Below are 22,678 nucleotides of genomic sequence, written 5' to 3'. Positions count from 1 at the left end.
CCATTATTTGCGTTACAGGATCTAATTTGCTACACCACCAGGCAATAGGGAGGCTCTCAAATGACTTTAATTTGAAGGTGTCTTCTACTGTCTACTGTGTCTCTAACATCCCAGCTATGTGAAACTCCTGATATTCTAATGCTTTCCCTATACTCAACTTATCAATCAGAATGGGAAAATTAATGCTAAAAAGGAAAAATTCACTAGTTGATATAGAAAATACCATAAATTTTAAATGACAATGATTCAATCAGGAAATATAAATATGAAAAACGCAGCCCATAAACAAGGCAGGAGTTCACTGGAGCAGCACTGCCTAGGTACAATTTCTTTTTTGTAAAGTTTTTTTTTTGTTTTTATTTTGCCATAGGGTATGTGCTCTCACCAGAGAGAGACAAGAGAGAAATAGAGAAATCACTCCCTAGGGGTAATGGCCACACCACAATCCCTTCTCCTCCATTCTCCTCTAGGGATTTTGGGTACATATGCACACACCCCCAGCATGATTTTCAAGCCACTGGGTCTGGGGCTCAAACTGCAGTTGGTCATGTGGGAGTCCAGCACCTTAACCACTACACCACCTGCTGGCCCCACAAATTGGCTTTATGTACAATAATGATGTATGATATTCACAACATACCAAGGCATTTGTAAAGATTATACATCTCTTTAGCATCCTACTTTTCCCTTAAGTGTTCCCTAACAAATAAATTGTACCAGAAAAGCTATGATTCCTCCCCTTTCATGAATCCCTAGGCATAGAGGTTTTCTGTGCGGGGCTGGCCTGAGCTTTGTTCGGTGACACATTCCTCACCCAATGTGAGGCAAAACAATGATTACCATCATCACAGAGGCAGGAAATGTGCACACATCTGATAAAGTCAAATGCACAGAGGCGACTGGATGTCAGTACTTCTCCAATACGGTAAAGGCTGTGGCGATGTCTCCATATGAGAGAGTATTTTCAACCACAATTATATTTTTGAAGTAACTACTACTCATTTGGTCAATGCTTATGAAATAAGTAGAAACAAATGGAATATTGGCTGCTAATCAGTGTAATTTCCTCAGTGTAGAATACAGATGTGAGCATAGGAAAACAAAGAAGAAATAATCCAAAATGTTACTATGGGTAGTCTTTAAAGAGCTAAATTACAGATTATTAAATTTTCTTATATTTCTGAATTTACTAATGTTACTTTTATAATAAGAAAATGAATTTTTATAATTTTATTAAGCTTGCTGTTCTCTTTATATGCCTCTCTGTGTGCTATAAATTTCCTCTGAGGACGTTTGCCATAGACCCCATCCTGGTGCCCAACCTAGACTATGTTTCTTTCTTTTTCTTTTTTTTTCCCAATTTCTTTGACACATTCAATCACATATGTCACTTAGCTTGCAAAGTGAATATTCCAACATGTGTACATTGCTCACTAATCCAGTTGAGTCTACTATACACATCATCCTCAACAGACAATAACCTATCTCTCTGTCCCACAACTTTCTGACTTTCCATTCATTTCTTGAAGACAATCTGACCCATGGCCACCCCTAAGGACTATCTGGATGCTAACCAGCAGAGCTGATAAATGTCAAAGGTGTTCACAGTTTAAGGCATTTCTAGTCTTGGGTAACAACTTACATTTTTAAAGGGAGCTTATACAACATATTCCAAAGCTCTGTTCTACAGAAATTCACAAACTAACGACTCTGGGAGGTGATATTTTTCTTTTTATAAAGAAATGTATTCTTTGCTAGTTATAAACTCTATTGTGAAGCCCACTTTACCCGTCAGTGTAAAATGTTTCACAGCAGGTTCATGTTTTTAGATAATCTGGACCTATCTATGTAGAATAGATTTCTCATGGCAAGCAACTTTCCAAATGTATTTCAGAATGCCCTGATATTCTTTTATGTGTTTCAAGAACTATTTGGTCAGCGGAAGAGAAAGAAGAAAATTTGGTGAACAGATCTTGGGCCTTTTCTATTGAGCACCAACTACAAGTCAGTCATTGGGTTGGACTTTTTCATCTGCTTAAACCTTAAAACCCTATCTTCTCTCCTGGCATTATAAATTGAGGCATGGAGCACTTAAGAAATCTGCCCCAAATATGGAAATTTATCCCCAAATCCAGGCTTTTTCTTTCATTCCAACAATGGCTATTGTTTGTTGAGCACCTGCAGACCACATTGCATTAGCATTTAAAGGTATTTTCAAAGTGCTGGATGAAGGTTGCCTTTGAGCCTTTGGAATTAGAAGGCCTGCATTCCTATCACTGCTCCACCATTTTCTAGCCTTTGGGTATAAATGGGTTCCTTTAACCTCTTGGAACTTTATGTTAGTTAGATCCCTCATCCATAAAATAGAGACAGTCTTGTCAGTAATTACTGAGTATTTACTCTGTGCTAAACCCACTTCTAAGCACTTTACAAATATTCTCTAATTTATTCCTTACGAGATTCTGAGAGGAAGGTACATCTATTTCCCTGAAGTGAATTCAAGTTGATATAGTTCACAAATGTCTGAGTTGGGGCAGGAACCCTGAACCCTCTGTTCTCGTTTCCACACAAGTCAGGTCATACTGTAGATCACTGAACACGGAGACGGGTCTAAAAGGGGTCTTCAAACATTTCATAAGAAATTTACTTTATGAAAAATTTATGCATAGATTTCAAATTTTTTTGCATTAATCTAAACTCGTACTTAAAAAAAATTCTTTTTAATTGCCAAAGAGAGTATGTGCCTGCCAGAGAGAGAAGAGAGGCAGGGAGGGGGAGAAAGCACTCTCACAATGGGGTGTGGTCACACTGCAATCACTTCCCCTCCATTTCTCCATCTTATCAGGATTTAGGGTTGGTTCATATGTAAATGTGCCAGTCATGTTTTTCAAGCTATTGGCACTGGGGTTTGAACTACAGTCAATCATGCAGGATATGGCTCAAGGGAGGCTAAGGAGCCTCCAGGCTAGAGTGCCAACCCAAAACTGGTCCTTTAATTCAACTTTTTATGACCTTTCTGAAGTACCCTGTATTTCTAAAGCACCAGACCGCATATTGCTTCTCAATGGTCTTACACCAACTCTTACCCAACATCAAACTAAAACCCCTTCAGACACCGTAAAGGAAGGTGCGAAACACATTCTCTCTCCCACTTAGTAATGTCTTTCTCTCTCCCAGTACCAAGCTCTTTTCTAAGGCATTTATTGTCCATACCTCACAAATGGGCACTCAGTTATGTGCCCTATAAAATTATTCCTCTTAAATGTAAATTTTATGTCTCCCAAAGAGACCATAATCTCCCAGAGGTCAGGAACCACATCTTACAGAATCACAGAATTAGAAAAGTAATAGTAAAATTATCTTTTTCTAAGAAAAAGAAGTTGAGTTCTTTTCAAAAGAAATCTTATGTGGAATCCTAGTTCCTCTCACCAGAAACCAATGAGCTAATTAAAACTTAGTCTTTCAAAGCCTAAGAGAAATGTTGACATGGTGACATTTGTTCAGTAAGCTGTTAGCAGGGCAAGACTGGAATCTGCATTCCTTGACTCTCGTTCAGTGGTTGTTTTACTATAGAAATCCTGAGTCTTTTGTCTCCCTTCAGTATTTCTCTTAGTCTTGGCCCTAATACGGAAAAGTCTGAACTGATTCCCTTGATTCTAGAAATCCTGCCTGAAGGGCTTATGAAAGAAGGTGGTAGAAACTATCAGATCAAAGGATAGGCAGCTCGAATGAGAAATATAGCATTTGCAATGGCCTGAATGTCTGTGTCTTCAGAAAAATCACATGTTAAAATCTTAAGCCCGAAGATGATAGTTTTAGGAGGTAGGGATTTTTGGTGGTGATTAGGTCACTAGTGCCTTTATAAAAGACACTCCAGAGGAATCTTTAATCCCTTCTACCACATGAGGATACAGTCAGAAGATGTCATCAGAACAGCCACTCACCAGACACTGAATCTGCTGCTGTGTTGATCTTGGGCTTCCCAGCAACCAGAACTGTGACTGCATTTCTACCATTCCTAAGCCGCCCAACTTCATGGTACTTTGTAATAGCAGCTTGAATTAACTGAGACAACATCATTATTGCAAGGGCCACATTGGGCATCCAAATTCTCCAGGACATGATGAAGAAAAGCCATTGTTTTTAAACTCTTTAGCACAGACGCACTGTCACTAAAAATGAAGGCATTAACATTACCAAGTCAAAAACATTCCATCTTCTTTAAAAAAATTTATTGGAATAAGACTTAGGAGACTTTGAGAGAACAACTCAATGTCACCCTTGTCTAGCATTTTCTGCTTTTCAATTACTTTCCCCTAAGTTTTTGCCACAGGATGTGTGCATTCACTAGAGACAGATAATGAGAGGGAAAGTGAAAAATCACCTCCTAGGGTGGATGGCCATACTAAAATCCCTTCTACTCCAATTTTCTCCTGGGATTTTGGGCATGCAGGCACACATGTCTGGTGTGATTTTCAAGCTACTATGTTCAGGATTCAAACTGCAGTTGACTATGTGGGAGTCTAGAATCTCAATCACCATGCCACCTGCTTGCCCCAGCTTTCCAAATTTTAATAACACTTTTCTGATAACTAAACATAATGCAAGTTCATGGCATTGCATTTTTATGCAAATAAAATCTGGAAAATACATAGAAGTGTAAAGGAAAGGTATTATACATAATTACCCACTCTGTTACCTGTGTATTTGGTGGGGAGAGAGAACATTTCCTGTCTTTGTTTTCATTTATGCAATGTGTATGTGTGTGTTTGTGTACCTATACATAAATTTTATTTATTTTTTTAATTGAAATAATATTCACATTGTCTTAAACCTTATATGGTGAGAATTTTTATTGACACTGCATAGTCTTTTAAACATTATATTAATATGCATCATATTCCACTGAAGGAATATATTATAATTCATTTCATCAAATTTCCTATTTAGGCTGCTTCTATTTTTCTTTATAAATAATTAATGGAATAAATGGCCACCATAAAAGTCTTCTTATATAAATAATTGTGACTGATTGTTTCCTTGGGATAAGTTACTACAAATAAATATTTCTAGGCCTTTTGATACACACTGTCAAATTACCCTCAAGAAAGGTTGTATTAATTTGCATTCCAATCAGCAATATATGAAAGTATTTCCTGAACCATCTTCAGAAATGGTTGATTGACATATATGTAAATATACAATGTCTCCCTGTAAATCTACACATACTCATACACAAATGTAGTATAATTGGTATCTAATTGGCATTTCAATTTACATTTTTATTACTCTTAAGCTTGAATAAATATTTGCAAAGCTCTGAACATATTCTAATAGATGCTGTCAGTTACCTATGTAATTGTGGATCTACACATTACACACACTCATACACATCTATTTCCTTGACAAAAGACCCACGTTTTGTTTAGATACAAATTAGCCAAGTGGGCTCTGACCCAGCCTGAGATAAATCTCCATTCAAGGTAAGTCTATTTACCTTTCCAACTTACATTTTATGAATAGATAGATCAAACTATTTTTTTCAATAAGACATGAAAATAAATCTGCAGGGATAAAGTTTCTAATATTCCAATTCTTGGTCTTTAAAAAGGGAATGTAGGGCCCAAATGAAGCATGGTGGTTAAGGAAGCTCGATCCTACATGGCCAACCTTGCATGTTCAATTTCTGGAGCTGGTGGCCTGAAAAATACACTGGGCATGTGTGTGTGCCCAAAATCCTGAGAGGAGAATGGAGAAGGATTGCATCATGACCATTTCACATAGGGGAAGTAATTTCTTTCTTTCCTTCTCTCTCTCTCTCTCTCTCTCTCTCTCTCGTGAGTGCATGTGCCCTTTGGGGAAAAAAAATCTAAAAGAAAAAGGGGGGGGGAGAAAATGCATGAGCCTGGAGGACATTATGTTAAGTGAAATAAAATGGGCACAGAAAGAGAAAAACCACCTGTTCTCCCTCATGTGTGGATACTGAAAAAAATTAAAGACCTCATAGAGGTAGAGAGCTGAAGAATGTCTATTGAAGGCTGGAAAAGATGAGAGACTGAGGGGACAGAGTAGACAGAGGGATGCTGATGAACAGAAACAAAACTACACACAGAAAGGAAGTATAATTCTGGTGTTATTTTTTTTAAATAATTATTTATTCATTCATTTATTTATTGTTTGCAATTTTTCAAGCCACTGCTCCAGGACTTGCACTGTGGTGAGCCACATGGAAACTAGCACCTTAACCACCACAACTGCCCACTGACCACAATTTCTGGTTCTATTAAATACAGTGAAAAGAACAGAGAGCCACAACTTGTGTATATTGAAGAAACTAAAAGGTAGGGTTTTGAATGTTTTCAACACAAGTAATGACTAATGGTTGAGATTGGTATGTGAATTATCCTAATTTAATCATTACATGTGGTATTATACTGGAAAGATCACACTATCACCCTACAGATATACACAATTGCATGCTAACTTTTTAAAATGTAGAGATGCTAAGAAAGGAATTATCTTTTCCCTTCTGACTTTGGTACATTGAAAAAGTCACAATCTGATGTTTGGAGTTGTTGCAGACACTTTTGAAAGTTGAGACCATTTATCTCTCTATCTTTTCATTTAATTAATTAACTACTTTGGTACTTTCTGATTTATATGTCATTGTTGAGAAAGTTGTTGTATAAAACTACTATGCTAAAAATAACAAAGTAGAAAGATGAAAAGAATCTGTGTCACTGATGATGCTATGGGACAATTAACTCCGGAAAATTGTCCCTGTAGATTGTGCATTATGAGAGAATGCATTTGTCATTTAAGCCAGTAGAATCATGTGTTTGTTATTTTTCTTAAATCCTTTCCGATAAAATCACCTGAACTGATACACATACGCTATATCACTTTCTTCTTTAACAACACTCACAACGTGTACTGTATATACTGATAAGAAAGCAGAGGGCTTGAAAGGCTTTCCAATTCAAGGCATATGCGCAGCTTACCAACAGTAGAATTTTAACAAGACTTTAATTATGAGAATTTAGAGCTTCCATTAAGAATAGGTAGTATATGTTCTCAATTATTTTAGAGAAAGCAAACCAAATCCTAACACCTCATGACACTTTAGAGAAAGTATGGAAATGACTACATATGTATGAACCAGATCTTTAGATGGAAATGAAGAATAAAGGGGATCTTCACAGAGTTCATGGAAAATGCATAATATCTAAAAACTATAAATGAATTTCAAAATTTCTTACACTAAAATAAACTTGTACTTTAATTTCATTTTTTTCCACAAATTTTTGAAGTCCCTTTATGTGAGATAGGATGCTGGGCTGTTGAAGAGGTGTGTCCGCTCTTTCTATTATACAACCTGTACGTGACTATCACAGGGCTGAAAACTAGCATCGACAATTTTGTAAGTACTAAAGCATGCTTAATCAAATTCCTTTATGTGAAAGCTTAATTGTGATTCTGAATGCACAATGCAAACAATACAGTGTACAGAAATATTAACAAGTCTTTTATGATGAATTTGGGTCAAGGGTAACACAGTACTTAATAGGTTTGTCCACAAACATCCTGAGGCAAGCTCCATCATTTATCCTGGTTGTTTAGCAGTCACCAGGGTAGTTCAGATCCTTAATAACAGAGAGTGAAAAGAAACTCCCATGTAAACTCCTAGCAAAGCCAAATACTGGACAACCCTTCAGACTTATTTTCGTCATGAAATTTCAAGGTAAATAACCTTTGAGTTCCTCCCTAAGACATATTCATTGGATTTAATAAATCTTAGCATTATTTTAACACTACTATTACTAAATGCAATAAAAATCTGGTTTTTAGACCTTTCAGTATATCATATGGGAAACCAAAATTGGCCTGGAAAAACCAAACCCTTTATGTTTTCTTAGAGGGGTCTCTTAGTTTTTGTCCTGTTTTCTCTTTTTGTTGACTTTAATATGCAATGGAGTAAAAAGCCTAGCTACAGAGACATTTATGGAATGCAGCTATCCATAATTTCTTCAGTTTAACTTCATGAAATCCTGAGCGCCTATTATTCTGGAATAGTGGGGCAGTGAAAATGTCTTGGTCATTTTGAGTGACCTCCTCTGTCAGAATGTGTCATAGCTCTAAAGGACTTCAAATATCCAAGGCACTAGGGAAATAAGTAGTCTGGCTTTTGGTCCATGGAACACACAGGGCAACACGCAGACACCTTGTTTGCCTTTAGAGCTCTTTCAGACCCTCCGGCAGCCATTCCAAGGGATCTCCTGGAGAGGCTTCACTTATAGAAATACCTTAAAGCCTCTGTTCTCACACATGTCTAAGTGCAGTGTGAAGAGAGAACTTTCTAGAGTAAAAAATCTTCCAAGACTCTGCTTCCATTACCTCCCCAACGTCATATCTCCTAGCACCAGTTCGAGGGAATTCTTTCTAGTCTGTAATATAAAGAACCACTGCTCTCCCTCTCATCTCCCTCTAAGGGCCTTTCCATACTCCAACCTCTCTGGTCTGTGCTAAAGTGGAGGCTCGCAACCTTGGCTACACATAAGAATCACCTAGATGTCTCACGAGGAACACCAAAGGTGAGTGACAGTCCAAGAAAATCTAAACCTCTGAGGGTAAATCTCAGGCATCCACTTTTTTTTTCCCCCCTTAATGTCCCAAGTGATTCTATCTAAAGGTGAGGATTGTGAATCTGCGCCCTAACAGATTAGGATTTTAAAATTCTGCTTTTGGTACAGTCATGTTCCTCCTCTAGTGGGGTAGAAGAGAAAGCAGGGGACAGAGCTGACAAAAAGCAAACTATCTACTTAAATGAGGAAGAGATAAAAAAGGAAATTCCAGACAAACAAGTCAAAACAAAAAGTAGGTATGTCTTAACTATCATATGACCTTCTAGGTGGGATTAAAAATAACCAAAGTTGAAAACCTCTCAAAAAAAAAAAAAAATCAGGGAACCAGCAGTTAGCATAATGGCTATGTCGCTGGACTCCCACGTAGTCGACCATGGTTCGTGTCCCGGACCCGGTGGCTTAGAACTCACGCTGGGCGTGTGTGCATGTGTGCCCAAGATCCCGAGAGGAGAATGGAGGAGAAAGGATTGTGGCGTGGCCAGCCCCCCTGGGGGGTGATTTCTCGCTTTTTGTCTCTATGTCTCTCTCTGTCTGTCTGGCGAGCGCACACGTCCTATAGCAAAAACCTCTCAAAAAAAAAAATAACCAAAGCTACATGTCTTATTTTGACTTTTTTATTATTCAACATTTTAGTAAACAGTTTCTTATATATTTAATAAAAGAAAAGTAGCTTTGCATTTTATAAAGCATTTGATAGAGCATTTTAAAGTCAAATCAAAAATAATATGAAGTCCCATGACCATTTTTCCCCCTATAACTGTATCACCTCTCTTGAGACTAAAGAAATTATTCTATAACTTGTCCCTTAATACTGTCAAACAGTCAAAAGTAAAGAAGGACAAGCATTCCAAAATGAGCCCATCGTATACCCAGAAAAACGAAGGATAATGGCTGTATAATTGCTATTTTATTCTATCAAGTTAAAGAATGTTCTATTTTAGTTCCACTTTATACAGCTCTGCTCGATGAGAAAACATCAGGTATCTCATATTTGAAGATGTTCTATGTTTCGTCAACCTTGGGAGACAAGCATTTTCCAGAGAACTAGCCTAAAATGTCTAACAGCTTACTCCTAAGCATTTAAACTGTTGCCTAACCTCTTTTCATTATAGGGTACTTAATTTGAACCATTAAATTAATAGACTATTATATCTAACTCTTTAAGCTTGCTCTGAATATTTTGAACATATACTTCCTACAAGGTTTCTTCCATGGCAATATGAAGAAAATAAAAATCCTTTTAGCAAGGTAAAAGGAATCGCATGGGATGTTTGTTATCTCACTTGTTCCCTGTATTTCTTACCTTCATGGGAAGTTTTTGGCATAAAAATGAATGCTTACCCATTACTGTCAAGTACCTGTCTTATTGCTGCATGTTATTGTTGTAAATCACAAGCATCCTTCTTTAAAACCGCCTGAGTATCTAATGATAACATCTTATCAAACAGACAAAACACAGAGTTTAACTAGAGGTAAATTAAAGTCTGAAGCCAATAAATCAAGTGGGTTGGCCATTGCAAAAATGAAAAAAATCTGGGAAGAGAAAGGATTCCCTTACCATAAGACCTCAATTTCAGGGACTCTAGTTTTAAAATTCACAGAACAACAACTCGGGAATATATTGTAAGAGACATAACAATTTGAACTCATACAAATTCCAAAACCCCAAAACATTTCAGAGTCAAAGGCTAAATATTTTAGGTTCCACCCTATCAAAGGTCAAGGGAAACTTTCCTTAAAAAAAAGTATAGAACTTCATATATAATACATGGTCATGTCAGGGAACTCTAAGCCCTCAGGGGTGATGGTTAAATTAGAGCACACTTTGAAGTTCTAGATAATTATTTTCAATGTTGAACTCTTAAAGCTTTATTATCTCATGAGATAGGATATTTTCCAATTTTTAACAACCACCAAAATATCAGGTTAAAGCTAAAGTTTCTTTTCTATTCAATGCATTGTCTTTCTCCTCAAGCATAACGTTTAGAATCGACTGTCTCAGTACAGTCTTCTGAAAAAACAAAAACCAAATATTGTTGTTAACAAGATTGTGAAAGGCTATTTTGGGGTCCTTTAGAACTTGTCAAGGACAAGCAACCATACAGAATTAAATATCCAATACTTATCTGAATTTTACTAAGACTTTCAAGAGAAATTGATTTGGGGGACCAGCAGTTAGCGTAATGGCTATGATGCTGGACACCCATGTAGTCGACCGCAGTTCGCGTCTCAGACCCGGTGGCTTAAAACTCACACCGGGTGTGTGTGCGTACATGTGCAAGATCCCGAGAGGAGAATGGAGAAGGGATTGCGGCATGGCCATATCCCCCGTGGGGGGTGATTTCTCACTTTCTGTCTCTCTGTCTCTATCTGGAGAGTGCATGTGCCCTATGGCAAAAACCTCTTAAAAAAAAAAAAAGAGAAATTGATTTGGCAAATAAGCTATCTTTTGTGAACATTATATGTGAACATTTGAATTTCCTCATTTGAAGATGTTGCCTCATTACCTATGAACTCACTCAGCTCAGAGGACATTTTTCACTAATCTCAGGGGCTATATTTCCTAACACTCATGAAAGATACTAATTGTATAGTGGATAGAAAAATAAATAATAAATAAATGAGCAAATCAATTATTCAATAAACCAATGAATCACAAAGTATCTTCTTTATCTCTAAACTCACTGATTTTTAGTTTAATGAAGTTGTTCCATACAACTACTGGCTTCTAAAAAGTTAGTGTCAGAGCTAAATAATACATAATCGCAAAAGAAAAGGGGGAAAAAATGACACAAGTTTGAATTGGAGAATAAATGGAACAGTGAGAGCAGATACTGATTAATTTGGGTCAGAGACTAGAATGATCTTTAGAAAAAGGGGATGTCTGGGACCAGCAGTTAGCATAATGGCTATGTCACTGGACTCCCATGTAGTCGAATGCAGTTCAAGTCACAGACCCGGTGGCTTAAACTCACGCCGGGCATGTGTGCGTGCGTGCCCAAGATCCAAAGAGGAGAATGGAGAAGGGATTGCAGCATGGCGATCCTTCCTGGGGGGTGATTTCTCGCTTTCTGTCTCTCTGTCTGTCTTTTTTTCTGGCAAATGCACATGCCCTATAGTAAAAACCTCTCCAGAAGGAAAAAAAAAGGGGGGCGGTGTCAATAATGGAACATCTTGCTAACTTCTCTCCATATTCTGAGTCATTGGGAACGTCATGACACATTGCATAGAAAAATACATCATGACTTTCCTGAGAATCTAATATTTTCATCTGGATTTGAAACACCTGAAAAGATACTTTACATAGTGGCAGATATCTGTGTGAACAAATGACCCCTCGTGGAAAGTTTTCTCCGTCAATAAAGAAATGGCACAAATTAGAGGTGGGGACGTGATCTATCTTGGATTGTAAAGAGCTAAATATGCTCTTTACAAATGTGCTCTTTGGCCAACAGGCTTATTTTCAGAACACGAAAGTAAATATCTGAGTTTCAGAGACTTAAGCTTACTATAAAAGTATCTAATGGGGGTCCTTGAATCTGGCTCAAAGAAGAAATGACCTCCTGGGAAAATGCTTGTCTCTCTGCCTCTCATAGCTCCTCTATACCCCCCCCTCATAAAGCCTTACCTAATCCAGTCACCAGATGCCAACACACTTTAATAAACTCCAATAGTCTTTTACAAAAAAAAAAAAATAATAATTCCAACGGCTGCCTCTTGGCAAAGGCCTTTCCTTACTGAATTTGCTTGTATTTCTAGGGCGCGTGCGCTCGCCAGACAGACAGAGAGAGACATAGAGACAGAAAGCGAGAAATCACCCCCCAGGGGGGATGGTCACGCCGCAATCCCTTCTCCTCCATTCTCCTCTCGGGATCTTGGGCACGCACGCACACGCGCCCGGCGTGAGTTTTTTAAGCCACCAGGTCCGGGACACGAACCGCGGTCGACTACGTGGGAGTCCAGCGACATAGCCATTACGCTAGCTGCTGGTTCCCTCCAATAGTCTTTTACAAAAAAAAAATAATAATAATTCCAACGGCTGCCTCTTGGCAAAGGCCTTTCCTTACTGAATTTGCTTGTATTTCTATCACAGCAGTTAATATGATATACTTAATATTATAATTATTTTCTGAGACTACCTTTCCATTTCCATCACATTATAAATGCTGTTGAATAAAGGTTATCTTAATCAACAGCTCCTATGTCAAAAGAAATTACTTTTTTTTTTTGAGAATCTGCTAAGTATCAGTGACTACAGTATTTATGAGTACTATTTGTCAAATACTTTTGGTTCTCTACCTTTCTAGATATATGACAGGATCCATTTCCTCATCTCTTTGTGGTTGGATGGAGGCTCTTGATGAGTTCTAGTCACTGAGTTGTAAATGGAAGTGTTTTGTGTCTCTTTCTGGTCAGAACACCTAATGGCTGATGGGTTCTCCTAGCTCTCTCTTGCCTAACTTGAATGACTAGTGATATTCACAATAGTGAACACTTAATCAACTGTATCTTAAAGTAGTTATGATAAACAGAACATCTCTGTTCATCGGTGATTGATAAATAACATAAGCAAGAAACAACTGTTATGCCAGCTCAGTGGCCTAGTGGTTAAAGGAGCCAGATTCCAAATGAAATTACTCATGGGCATGGAGGGTTCAAGTCCCAGACACAGTGGCTTGAAAATCACACCAGGTGTATGTGTCTGTGTGCCCAAAATCTCAGAAGGAGAATGGAGGAGGAGGGAATGCAGCATGGCCATCCTCCCTGGGGAGTGAGTTCTCACTTTCCCTTTCTCTGTCTCTCTCCAACAAGGATACTGTGGCAAAAATCTAAAAGGAAAAAGAAAGAACCAGATACCACATTCTTTCTCTTTTTTTTTTTTTTTTTTTGAGAGGTTTTTGCTATAGGGTGTGTGCGCTCACCAGGAAGACAGAGAGAGGTCCCTTCTCCTCCATTTTGCTCTCAGGCTCTTGGGCACTTATGCACATTTGCCCGGCATAAGTTTTCCTGGATCCAGGACTTGAACTGTGGTCAACTACATGGGAGTCCAGTGACATAGCTATTATATTCAGGTCCCCAGATAACACATTCTTGAAATTCTAATCCCAATGGCTTGAAAAGCATGCAGGGTGGGGTGCTTGTGTAGCCAAATTTAAAAGGATATAGACATGAAGGAGAAGGGATTGTGATGTGATCACTCCCCATTGATGGTTTTTCTCCCTTCTCTCTCCGTCTGACTTTTTCTGTCAAACACATACACTCTCTGGCAAAATAAAGGGAAGGGGGGATTTTTATTTTAATTACTCATGTTTGGTATCATTACTGCTGAACATACTAAGAAGCCAGGCTTAATGTTTTCACATATATTACATTGGTTGATATTCACAATAACCTGTAGGTATGGCAGATATGAGCAACATTTTATAAATGAGGTTTTGAGAAGTAAATAATTTGCCTAAGGTCAAGTAATTTTATGCATTCTTTCATTCAATAAATATTTATTGAGCACTGCTCTATCCAGGCAATGTTTCTAGTAGTCAACAGACAGTAGAGAGCAAAAGGAGAAAGGTTCCTGCTCTCAGAGTTTACATGCTGGTTGAAGAAGAAAAAAATTTTAAATCATCTACAAATAATTCCAGATAGTGATAAGTAATATCCATAAAATTAAAATCAGGTGGTATAACAGAAAAAAAATTGTTGGTTATTTATATTGCTCATGAAAACTCTTCTAAGTTGATCATTTTTAGGCTGAAATCTAAGTGACAATAAATAGCAGGTATCAAAAGGGAATGACTTCTACCCTGGCTTTTGACAGAAAGTGGAATATGGAAGACTTACTGCTGAGTGAAGCAAGCCAGGCTATGAAGGAGAGACACTGTATGTCCCCACTTAATATATACCGAATGTCTGCACTCTATAACTGAAACTGACGGGCTAAAGAATGTACAAACACAAGAGATGGGTGTGAATGCCAGATGTGGTGTGTGTGTGGAGGAGAGGGGCCTGGGGAAAAACATTTGCAGGAGTGATAGGAAGACTGCATTGTTGAGACAGGGAGGTAGTATTGTTACATTTTGATCAACTGGACTGGGGAGAAATGTTCACATATTGAAATGATCACCTTGTATACTAAATAATGTGATTGAATGTATTTTAAAATGTAAAAAAAAAAAAAAAGAGAGATTGAAAAAATGAAAGCTGAAGATGGGGAAAATTATGCCACTAAAAAGCAGGCAGAGATCCTCCAAGAGTCCCGGATGACGATCCCACATTGCCAGCACAGATTGGAAGTTGCATATATGGATCTCCCGCAGGTATAAGAAAATGAAAAAGATTTGTAAGAAGCTGAAGAATATAAAGAAGCACGTCTAGTACTGGATTCAGTGAAGCTCTTCTATACAGGGTGATTTCTGCATTAAGTCCTGGGGTCCATACTACAATTCATTATTTTGACCACAGCTGTGTGTTCAAGTAGTATGAGAATGTGATTCTTTTTATGCCATTCATATATCTTCCTTTGCATATTTAATGTGTCAAATAAAGGGGTTCATCTAATAAAAAAATAAGTAAAACAGAAAAAAAAAGGTGGGGGAATGACTTCTAAGAATCGGCAAGAGCTTATGCAAAAGCATTAATTCAGAAACTAGCCTGTAAATGGCCGGGGGTGGGGGGCAGAAAAACAGAAGGTCAGAGTGGACACCTCATAACAAGCGAGGAGAAAATGGCACAAGATTAGGGAAAAAAGAGGGAAGTCAGATGGGTTATGTATCAAAATGAGATGTAAAAATAAATATCAAAATAAGAATTTAAATTTGTTGAATGAGATACCACATGAGAATTTTAAGCAGATTTCTGATTTTACAAATTTGCTCTGGCTGCCACATGAAGAATGGATAATGGTAGAGCAACACTGGAGCAGAAAGTCCTGTGTGGTGGCCATGGCCGAAATCTACCAGGATGGTAACAAAGGGTGTGAACAAAAGTGCTCCAAATTCAAATGAGGTGTAAAAGGTAGTTTCAATGAAACATGAATAGATTGAAAATGGAAGATAATTATTATACCTAGAAAGCAGAATAAATAAAGTATAACCCCTAGATTTTTGGCTTAGAAAACTGGGGAGCTAATGCTTTCCTATGCTGAAATGGAGAAAATTGGAAGAGGAGGAAGTTTGCAGGTGGAAGGGAATCAAGAGTCTGTCTTACATATGTTAAGTATGAAGTGCCTATGAAACACATATGTATAAATGTCCCTTTGAACATATGCTTCAGAACCCCTGAAGAAACAGTGCAATAGGATGTTGATGAAAGCATGGTTCAAATAATGATATGTTTCCCAAAGGTTTATGTGTTAGAATTTGACCCCAATTTAATAGTGCCCAGAGGTGGTGAGATCATTTAGTGATGAGGAGTCTCATGGGAGGGCACCGTCTAACAGACATGGGGTATGGAAGAGACAGAGTAAGTGGGAATTCTGTTTCCCCTTTCTTTGCACACATGATCTCTTCCCTGCTTCTGTTGACAATAGAACCAAAGGCTGACCAGACACTTCTCAGGCTCTAAGACTTTCTAGCCATCAGAAAACATGTCTCTAAATATGCCAAATATGTCTCTATTCTTTATCAATCACCAAATCTCAAGTACTTACATTTAGCAGTAACAGAATAAGACATCTAAAAGAGGGCGTGGTGGCGCCCATCCTATGGCAAAAACCTATGGAGGCTGGAGGATTGCGGCATCGAGTCCATCTCACTGGGACCGGCAGTTAGCGTAATGGCTATGTCACTGGACTCCCACATAGTCAACCGCGGTTCAAGTCCCAGACCCGGTGGCTTAAAACCCACGCCAGGCGCATGTGTGTGTGTTCCCAAGATCCCAAGAGGAGAATGGAGGAGAAGGGATTGCGGCATGGCCATCCCCCCTGGGGGGTGATTTCTCGCTTTCTGTCTCTGTCTCTCTCTGTTTGGCGAGCGCACACGCCCTATAGCAAAAACTGCTCCAAAAATGAAAATAAAAAAGACATCTAAAAGAACATACGGGTAGACAAGAGAAGAGCACACTTGAGCCTTTCCAGAGTTAGCAGAGGAAGAATAACTAGAGAAATTTGGAAGGACAGTCAGTGAAACAGAAGAAAAACTAGGAAATATGATGTCACAAAAGCCCAAAAGAGAGTATGTTTTGGACTGGTTCTGTAGCCTGGTCATTAAGGAAGCCACAGTTAAGAAGCCTAGTGGTTAAGGCTGACCACAGTTCAAATTCTGGCCCTGGTTGCTTGAAAAAAATACTAGGCACATGTGAATGTGTGCCCAAAATCCTGACAAGGAGGGAAAATGGAGGAGAAGGGATTGTGGCATGACCAAGTCCCACGTGGGAGTGCTTTCTCCCTCTTTGTCTCTAGAGAGTACACGTACCCTCTGGCAGTTAAAATATATGTTTTAAAAAGGAAGGTGTAGCCATCTCTGCTAAATGCTGCTAAAATACATAAGAACATTAGGTTTAGCAAACTTGAGTTTATGGATAACCTTGACAAACGTGGTGCCCATGGAATGGAAAATATGAAAGTCTAGAGGGAGTTGAGGAGGGCATATGTGATGAATCAATGTAAATGAGGGCAATAACCACAAAAAAAGTTCAGAAGTTTTGCTATGAAGAGAAGCATAAAAATGGAGCAGTAAGTTCACAGAAATCTGCAATCAAAGGAAGGCTTTCTAAAGAAAAATATCTTACTTTCATGACCTATAGAAGTCCAAAACCCTTAAGAGTCCTGAAATTCCTAGAAGGAAGCGATAGTGACAGAGATGTTTGTTTGTGTATTAATATGTGTACATGGAAGGTGGGGGCAGTAGAAGGGACAGGAATAGTTACTTTATAATGGTTCCTTCTGCTCCTAGGTCCTAACACCTTATGAAAACATGTCCCATTTCTGTTGTCTACCATGTTAGCCTGCATTCTATTGGGAGAGTGGGTTGGCTCTCATCCAGCATCCTGGGTGGGTAGGATGCTATATTACCCATGATAGCAGGGTCATGGGGAAACTTACTTTGCCTACTGTAGGGCAACACAATGGAAGGACCTCATGGGACTCCACCTTCTCTTAAAAATCCTTCCAGCTCTCCTCCTACAGGATGGTTTTTGCTGGTCCTCTGTCCTCCACAGCAACCTTTTGTTTTCCGACTGGTTCCTCTCTCCTCTTCCTTATTTTTCTCTCTCGCTCTTTCTAACATTCCAGTTCCCTCTCAGAATAAATTCAGTGTGTGTGTATCTGTGCCCATGCACTCACATATGTGGTATGTAGATTTTTCTGGCAGAGATACTAACTCTTTTTGTAGGGAAGGGATATCTAAGTGTCCACTGATACCCAAATCCTTCTTTTTATTGTAAATGCCACAATTCCCATTCTAAATATATTGGGTTATTGGAAAAGTCATGACATTTTTTTTCTGTTTTTCTATGCAAAAATACATCATAACTTTTCAACGACCCAATAATTCAGTTAGCTCTTAGGATAATACATTTTCCATCTTGTTCCATATATAAACTGCCACGCAGAGCACCTGTCCTTAATAGGCATTCAACAAGCACCAGCTCTTGCCTTCCTTCCTCAGTGAGGAAATAAGAGCAGAGGTGAGCCTTCCGATATAATTTCAACCAGGTCTTCCACACAGCAGGGCCTTAATTAAAGTTTATTGAGTTGCATGATGTGGTGCCAGTGTGTTGGGAGGATTTCACTGGCCCACCTTCTCTTAAAAATCCTTCCAGCTCTCCTCCTACAGGATGGTTTTTGCTGGTCCTCTGTCCTCCACAGCAACCTTTTGTTTTCCGACTGGTTCCTCTCTCCTCTTCCTTATTTTTCTCTCTCGCTCTTTCTAGCATTCCAGTTCCCTCTCAGAATAAATTCAGTGTGTGTGTATCTGTGCCCATGCACTCACATATGTGGTATGTAGATTTTTCTGGCAGAGCTACTAACTCTTTTTGTAGGGAAGGGATATCTAAGTGTCCACTGATACCCAAATCCTTCTTTTTATTGTAAATGCCACAATTCCCATTCTAAATATATTGGGTTATTGGAAAAGTCATGACATTTTTTTTTCTGTTTTTCTATGCAAAAATACATCATAACTTTTCAACGACCCAATAATTCAGTTAGCTCTTAGGATAATACATTTTCCATCTTGTTCCATATATAAACTGCCACGCAGAGCACCTGTCCTTAATAGACATTCAACAAGCACCAGCTCTTGCCTTCCTTCCTCAGTGAGGAAATAAGAGCAGAGGTGAGCCTTCCGATATAATTTCAACCAGGTCTTCCACACAGCAGGGCCTTAATTAAAGTTTATTGAGTTGCATGATGTGGTGCCAGTGTGTTGGGAGGATTTCACTGGCTTGTTTTAATCTTAGAATTAAAGTAAGTTAAGAGCTACATTTACTATTAAGAAGAAAGTAATAGTTACCTATAATTTCATAGCTTTTTAGACAGTGTTTACAGGCCCAAAGATTTTGACCTCTTTAGATATTTAGATCTTAGCATGCTAGTTTATGCAATTACTCTCTCTGTTTTCCTAGAAATTTTAATGTAATATGTAAAAGATAGATAAATGGGATTCATCCTTATGTGTCCCTCAGACATCTGTTATCAGTTTGAACTCTCCAACCCTTTACCTAAACATGCAATCATCGATAGCAAAGAAATGTGGACATAATAACATGTTTCCCAACCTTTTGTAAATTTTTACACTTCTAAAAACATTACTCAGGAGCAAAATACATTAAAAGCAATAGTAGCACTGGGCCAGCCCCATGGCCTCGTGGCTAAGCTTCTTCTAGGAGTGGTTGACCCAGCAGTTCAAATCACAGCCCTGATGACTTGACAGACATGCTGGGCATATGGGTGTGTGTATGCCCAAAATGGAGAATGGAAGAAAAGGGATTGTGGCATGGCCATGGCCGCTTGGGAGTGCTTTCTCCCTCTCCTTTCTCTTTCTGCCAAATGCACACACTTTCTCGCAAATGAAAATAAAATATATCAGCAGTAGAATAAAAAGAGTATCATTACATTCTGGGTGAAGAACGCAGTTTTATATGACAATGCCATTAGAATGGAGAGAAACATTCAGAAAACATAGCAAGGTAAAGATGACTAATATCTTAGATTCAAGGGGCCCTTTTCTTAAATAGGTTGCAGACTGAACATTTAAACCCACTTGATCCAAACACTAAAAGGTTCAAAACCTGGAATCTTCTATCAGTCTTAACCAATATATTCTTCATGTCCTTATGTACACTACTGGAAATAAATTGAAAATCTAAACCAAATGCCCCACAAAATCAGCACTACTCACACAGAGGCAGGCAGTGACTACTGTCCCTGGAGTTCTAATTCAGTATTTAGCACAGTGACATAGGAAGAAGAGGTGAGAAATTTACAATAAATATATTGTAATGCAAATTTTTCCTGGCTCCCATATGCCTGATTCGTGACCACCAATGACTCCTGTCACCTCTTTAAATTTATCTTTGTTTTTCACAATGGAGACATTTTCTTATACTCTAAAACAATTCATCATGAAGGAAGGAAATAGCTGCTGCTTTCTATTTTTAAAACTGATATCTCCACAACCCTCAGTGTTACTATAGGCAACTAAGACTTCAGTTTCAAACCACATACCCATGCATGCATGGGCACACACACAGGCAGAAATACTAAGAGTAGAAATCAATTCTCCAGATAAAATTTCTTTTACTGTTACCTCTTTTCTTAAAATATGAGGGTAAAATAATGAAAGAGAATGATTTAAGTAAAAACAGCACCTAGTGCATTAGGAACCAACTATAACAACACAAATATGGTGCAGAGAAGTGGTGGACTAGAAAAACAACCTTGCTCAATGCTCACCTGTACAGGAGAAGTCATCCACACGAATGTATCCTGGGACACAGTCACAGCGATATAACCCAGGCAAGTTGACACACACAGTATTGGCATGACAGTAATGCATCTTAGCTGCACACTCATCAATATCTGGAGGGGGAAAAAAAAGAAAAGAAAAGAAGCAACATCGGTTAGTTGAATGACTGAACCAGAGCGTAAGCATCTTGCAATGAAATTACAAAAGGTAAATGCCCACTGAAGACAAGAGAAAAGGCAACATGAATTAAACTTGAAAGCTTAAGTGCAAAGTCAGCTGGGGCATTAGATCCCAGCCTGAGCTAAAAGTAATTCTAGAAAGATACATGGTGAGACACAACAGTCAAGAACCCAAGATGTATGAAGACTGAATCTTTTATTATTAATTTTTCACCAAGGAGGATACTCCATTTAAATGTCCAAACTGAAGGAGCCTGGCATCCACTGAGTTGATGCCAATTAATATTTATTAGGTGTCCACAGTGCGTGGTACTGTTTTTATCAAAGAGATCAAGAGAATCCAGCCCTTCTCTGCTTGTGTACAATATTAAGACATGCTTTAATCCATCTGTTATAAAATGATGGTGCAGTCAGTTTCTCTCATGTTGCACTGTGAACACAGGTGGCAGCCAACATCTGATGCAAATTAATGTCTTTCATCACTTGACCTAAAGATCTAGCCCATGTGATAGAATAATGAGCTGACTCAACAGAAGATATTATTTGCTTTGGGACAGAGGTCACACCATCACCTGCTTTCTCATAGAATTTCATGATAAGGATTCAAATAATAAAACCTTAAGTACAGAGTTTGGTCTTTTCTAGAGGTTATGTTTCAAAAAATGTATTTAGGTTCATTTGACTCAGACTGCTTATGTGTGATGGTTAGGGAGAGAAATGGATTTTATAATAACATGGGAATCCAAGAGAAAAAATGTGGGCTCTAGTTCTGGCTCTGCTAGTTATTAATCTGTGACTAACTTTTAACTAACTGAGTTCCAGTATCCCCATCAGTTTGTCCAAAGCATCAGTGCTGGACCTAATGCTTCCTATCCTTAAAAGCATTACGGCATTTAATCCACCTGCAATTCCATAAGCATAGTGAAAACACTACCCCTTGCTGTCTATTTTTTGTTTATTTATTTTTCTATAGGGCAAGTATGCTCACAGGAGAGAAGACACACAGAGAGAGAAGAAAAGTAAGAAATCATCCCCAGGGGGGATGGCCATGCAATAATCCGTTCTCCTTCATTCTCCTCTAGGGATTTTGGGTGCATGCATGTACCAGTGTGTTTTTTTTAAGCTGCCAGATCCAGGATTTTTGTGATCCAACCACCTTAACCACCATGCCACTAACTGACCCACATCTCCCTTTTAAAGTCGAGAAAATTGAGGTTCAGAGAGGTTAAAAATGTAGTAAAAAGTCACCCTGTTAGACCTGAGAGATTTTAACTCAATCTTTTATTCACTGTTATTTACTTCATGAAAGCACCTTGAAAATGATCAGTCAAGTATAATGTTTCCATTAAAATAATCATTGAATTCTTAATATCCCAAATGTACAGAAACTAAAAGAAAATGGCTACACTGCATCATTAGAAAGCTATATATCAAGTCCTTTATTATATATTTTATTTTAAATGGCCACAATTGTACATATTTATGACGTTTGATATATCCATGTGATATGTAATAATGAATATTCTCAACAAAATAAATGATATGCATTTATTTCTTAAAGAAAAGTATGTTGAGAGACCCCTGGCCTAAGGGACAGAGGCAGGGTCCCCGACCCAGCTCCAGCCCTGGCACCCCCAAGCCAGAAACCCTTATCTCTGTCAGCCAGAATATTCCTCCTTGGATCACATTGCTAAACACAACAGAAGAGAGACTTTGGCAGTCTTCAGTCAACAGCAAAAGGGAAACACACTTGCTCCTATTCGAAGAAACATTCTCTTAAGAGGTATTCCAAAGTGAATACATCTCCCAATGGCTAGAAGTAAAAGAAGAGTCTCAGGTGAATAAAGCAAGAAATATGTCCCTATCAGAAGAACACAGTGACGGGACCAGCAGTTAGCGTTATGGCTATGTCACTGGACTCCCATGTAGCCGACCATGGTTTGAGTCCTGGACC

General features: G+C 38.4%; 1 protein-coding gene across 1 annotated transcript in view; it reads right to left on the bottom strand.

Moving 5' to 3' along the window:
• The window catches only part of NELL1 (neural EGFL like 1), a gene marked incomplete in the record, with an annotated part of 909,119 nt that overhangs the window by 456,855 nt on the left and 429,586 nt on the right, over positions 1 to 22,678 (bottom strand). Inside the window, 1 exon segment of the mRNA XM_027771205.1 lies at positions 20,533 to 20,658. Within this exon segment, the coding sequence (XP_027627006.1) occupies positions 20,533 to 20,658 (126 nt within the window).

This window comes from Tupaia chinensis, unplaced genomic scaffold (assembly GCF_000334495.1).
Source record: "Tupaia chinensis unplaced genomic scaffold, TupChi_1.0 Scaffold000196_1, whole genome shotgun sequence".
Taxonomy (NCBI): Eukaryota; Metazoa; Chordata; class Mammalia; order Scandentia; family Tupaiidae; genus Tupaia; species Tupaia belangeri.
The sequence above is the reverse complement of the archived record's forward strand: the minus strand, read 5'-3'. Positions and strand labels throughout refer to the sequence as shown.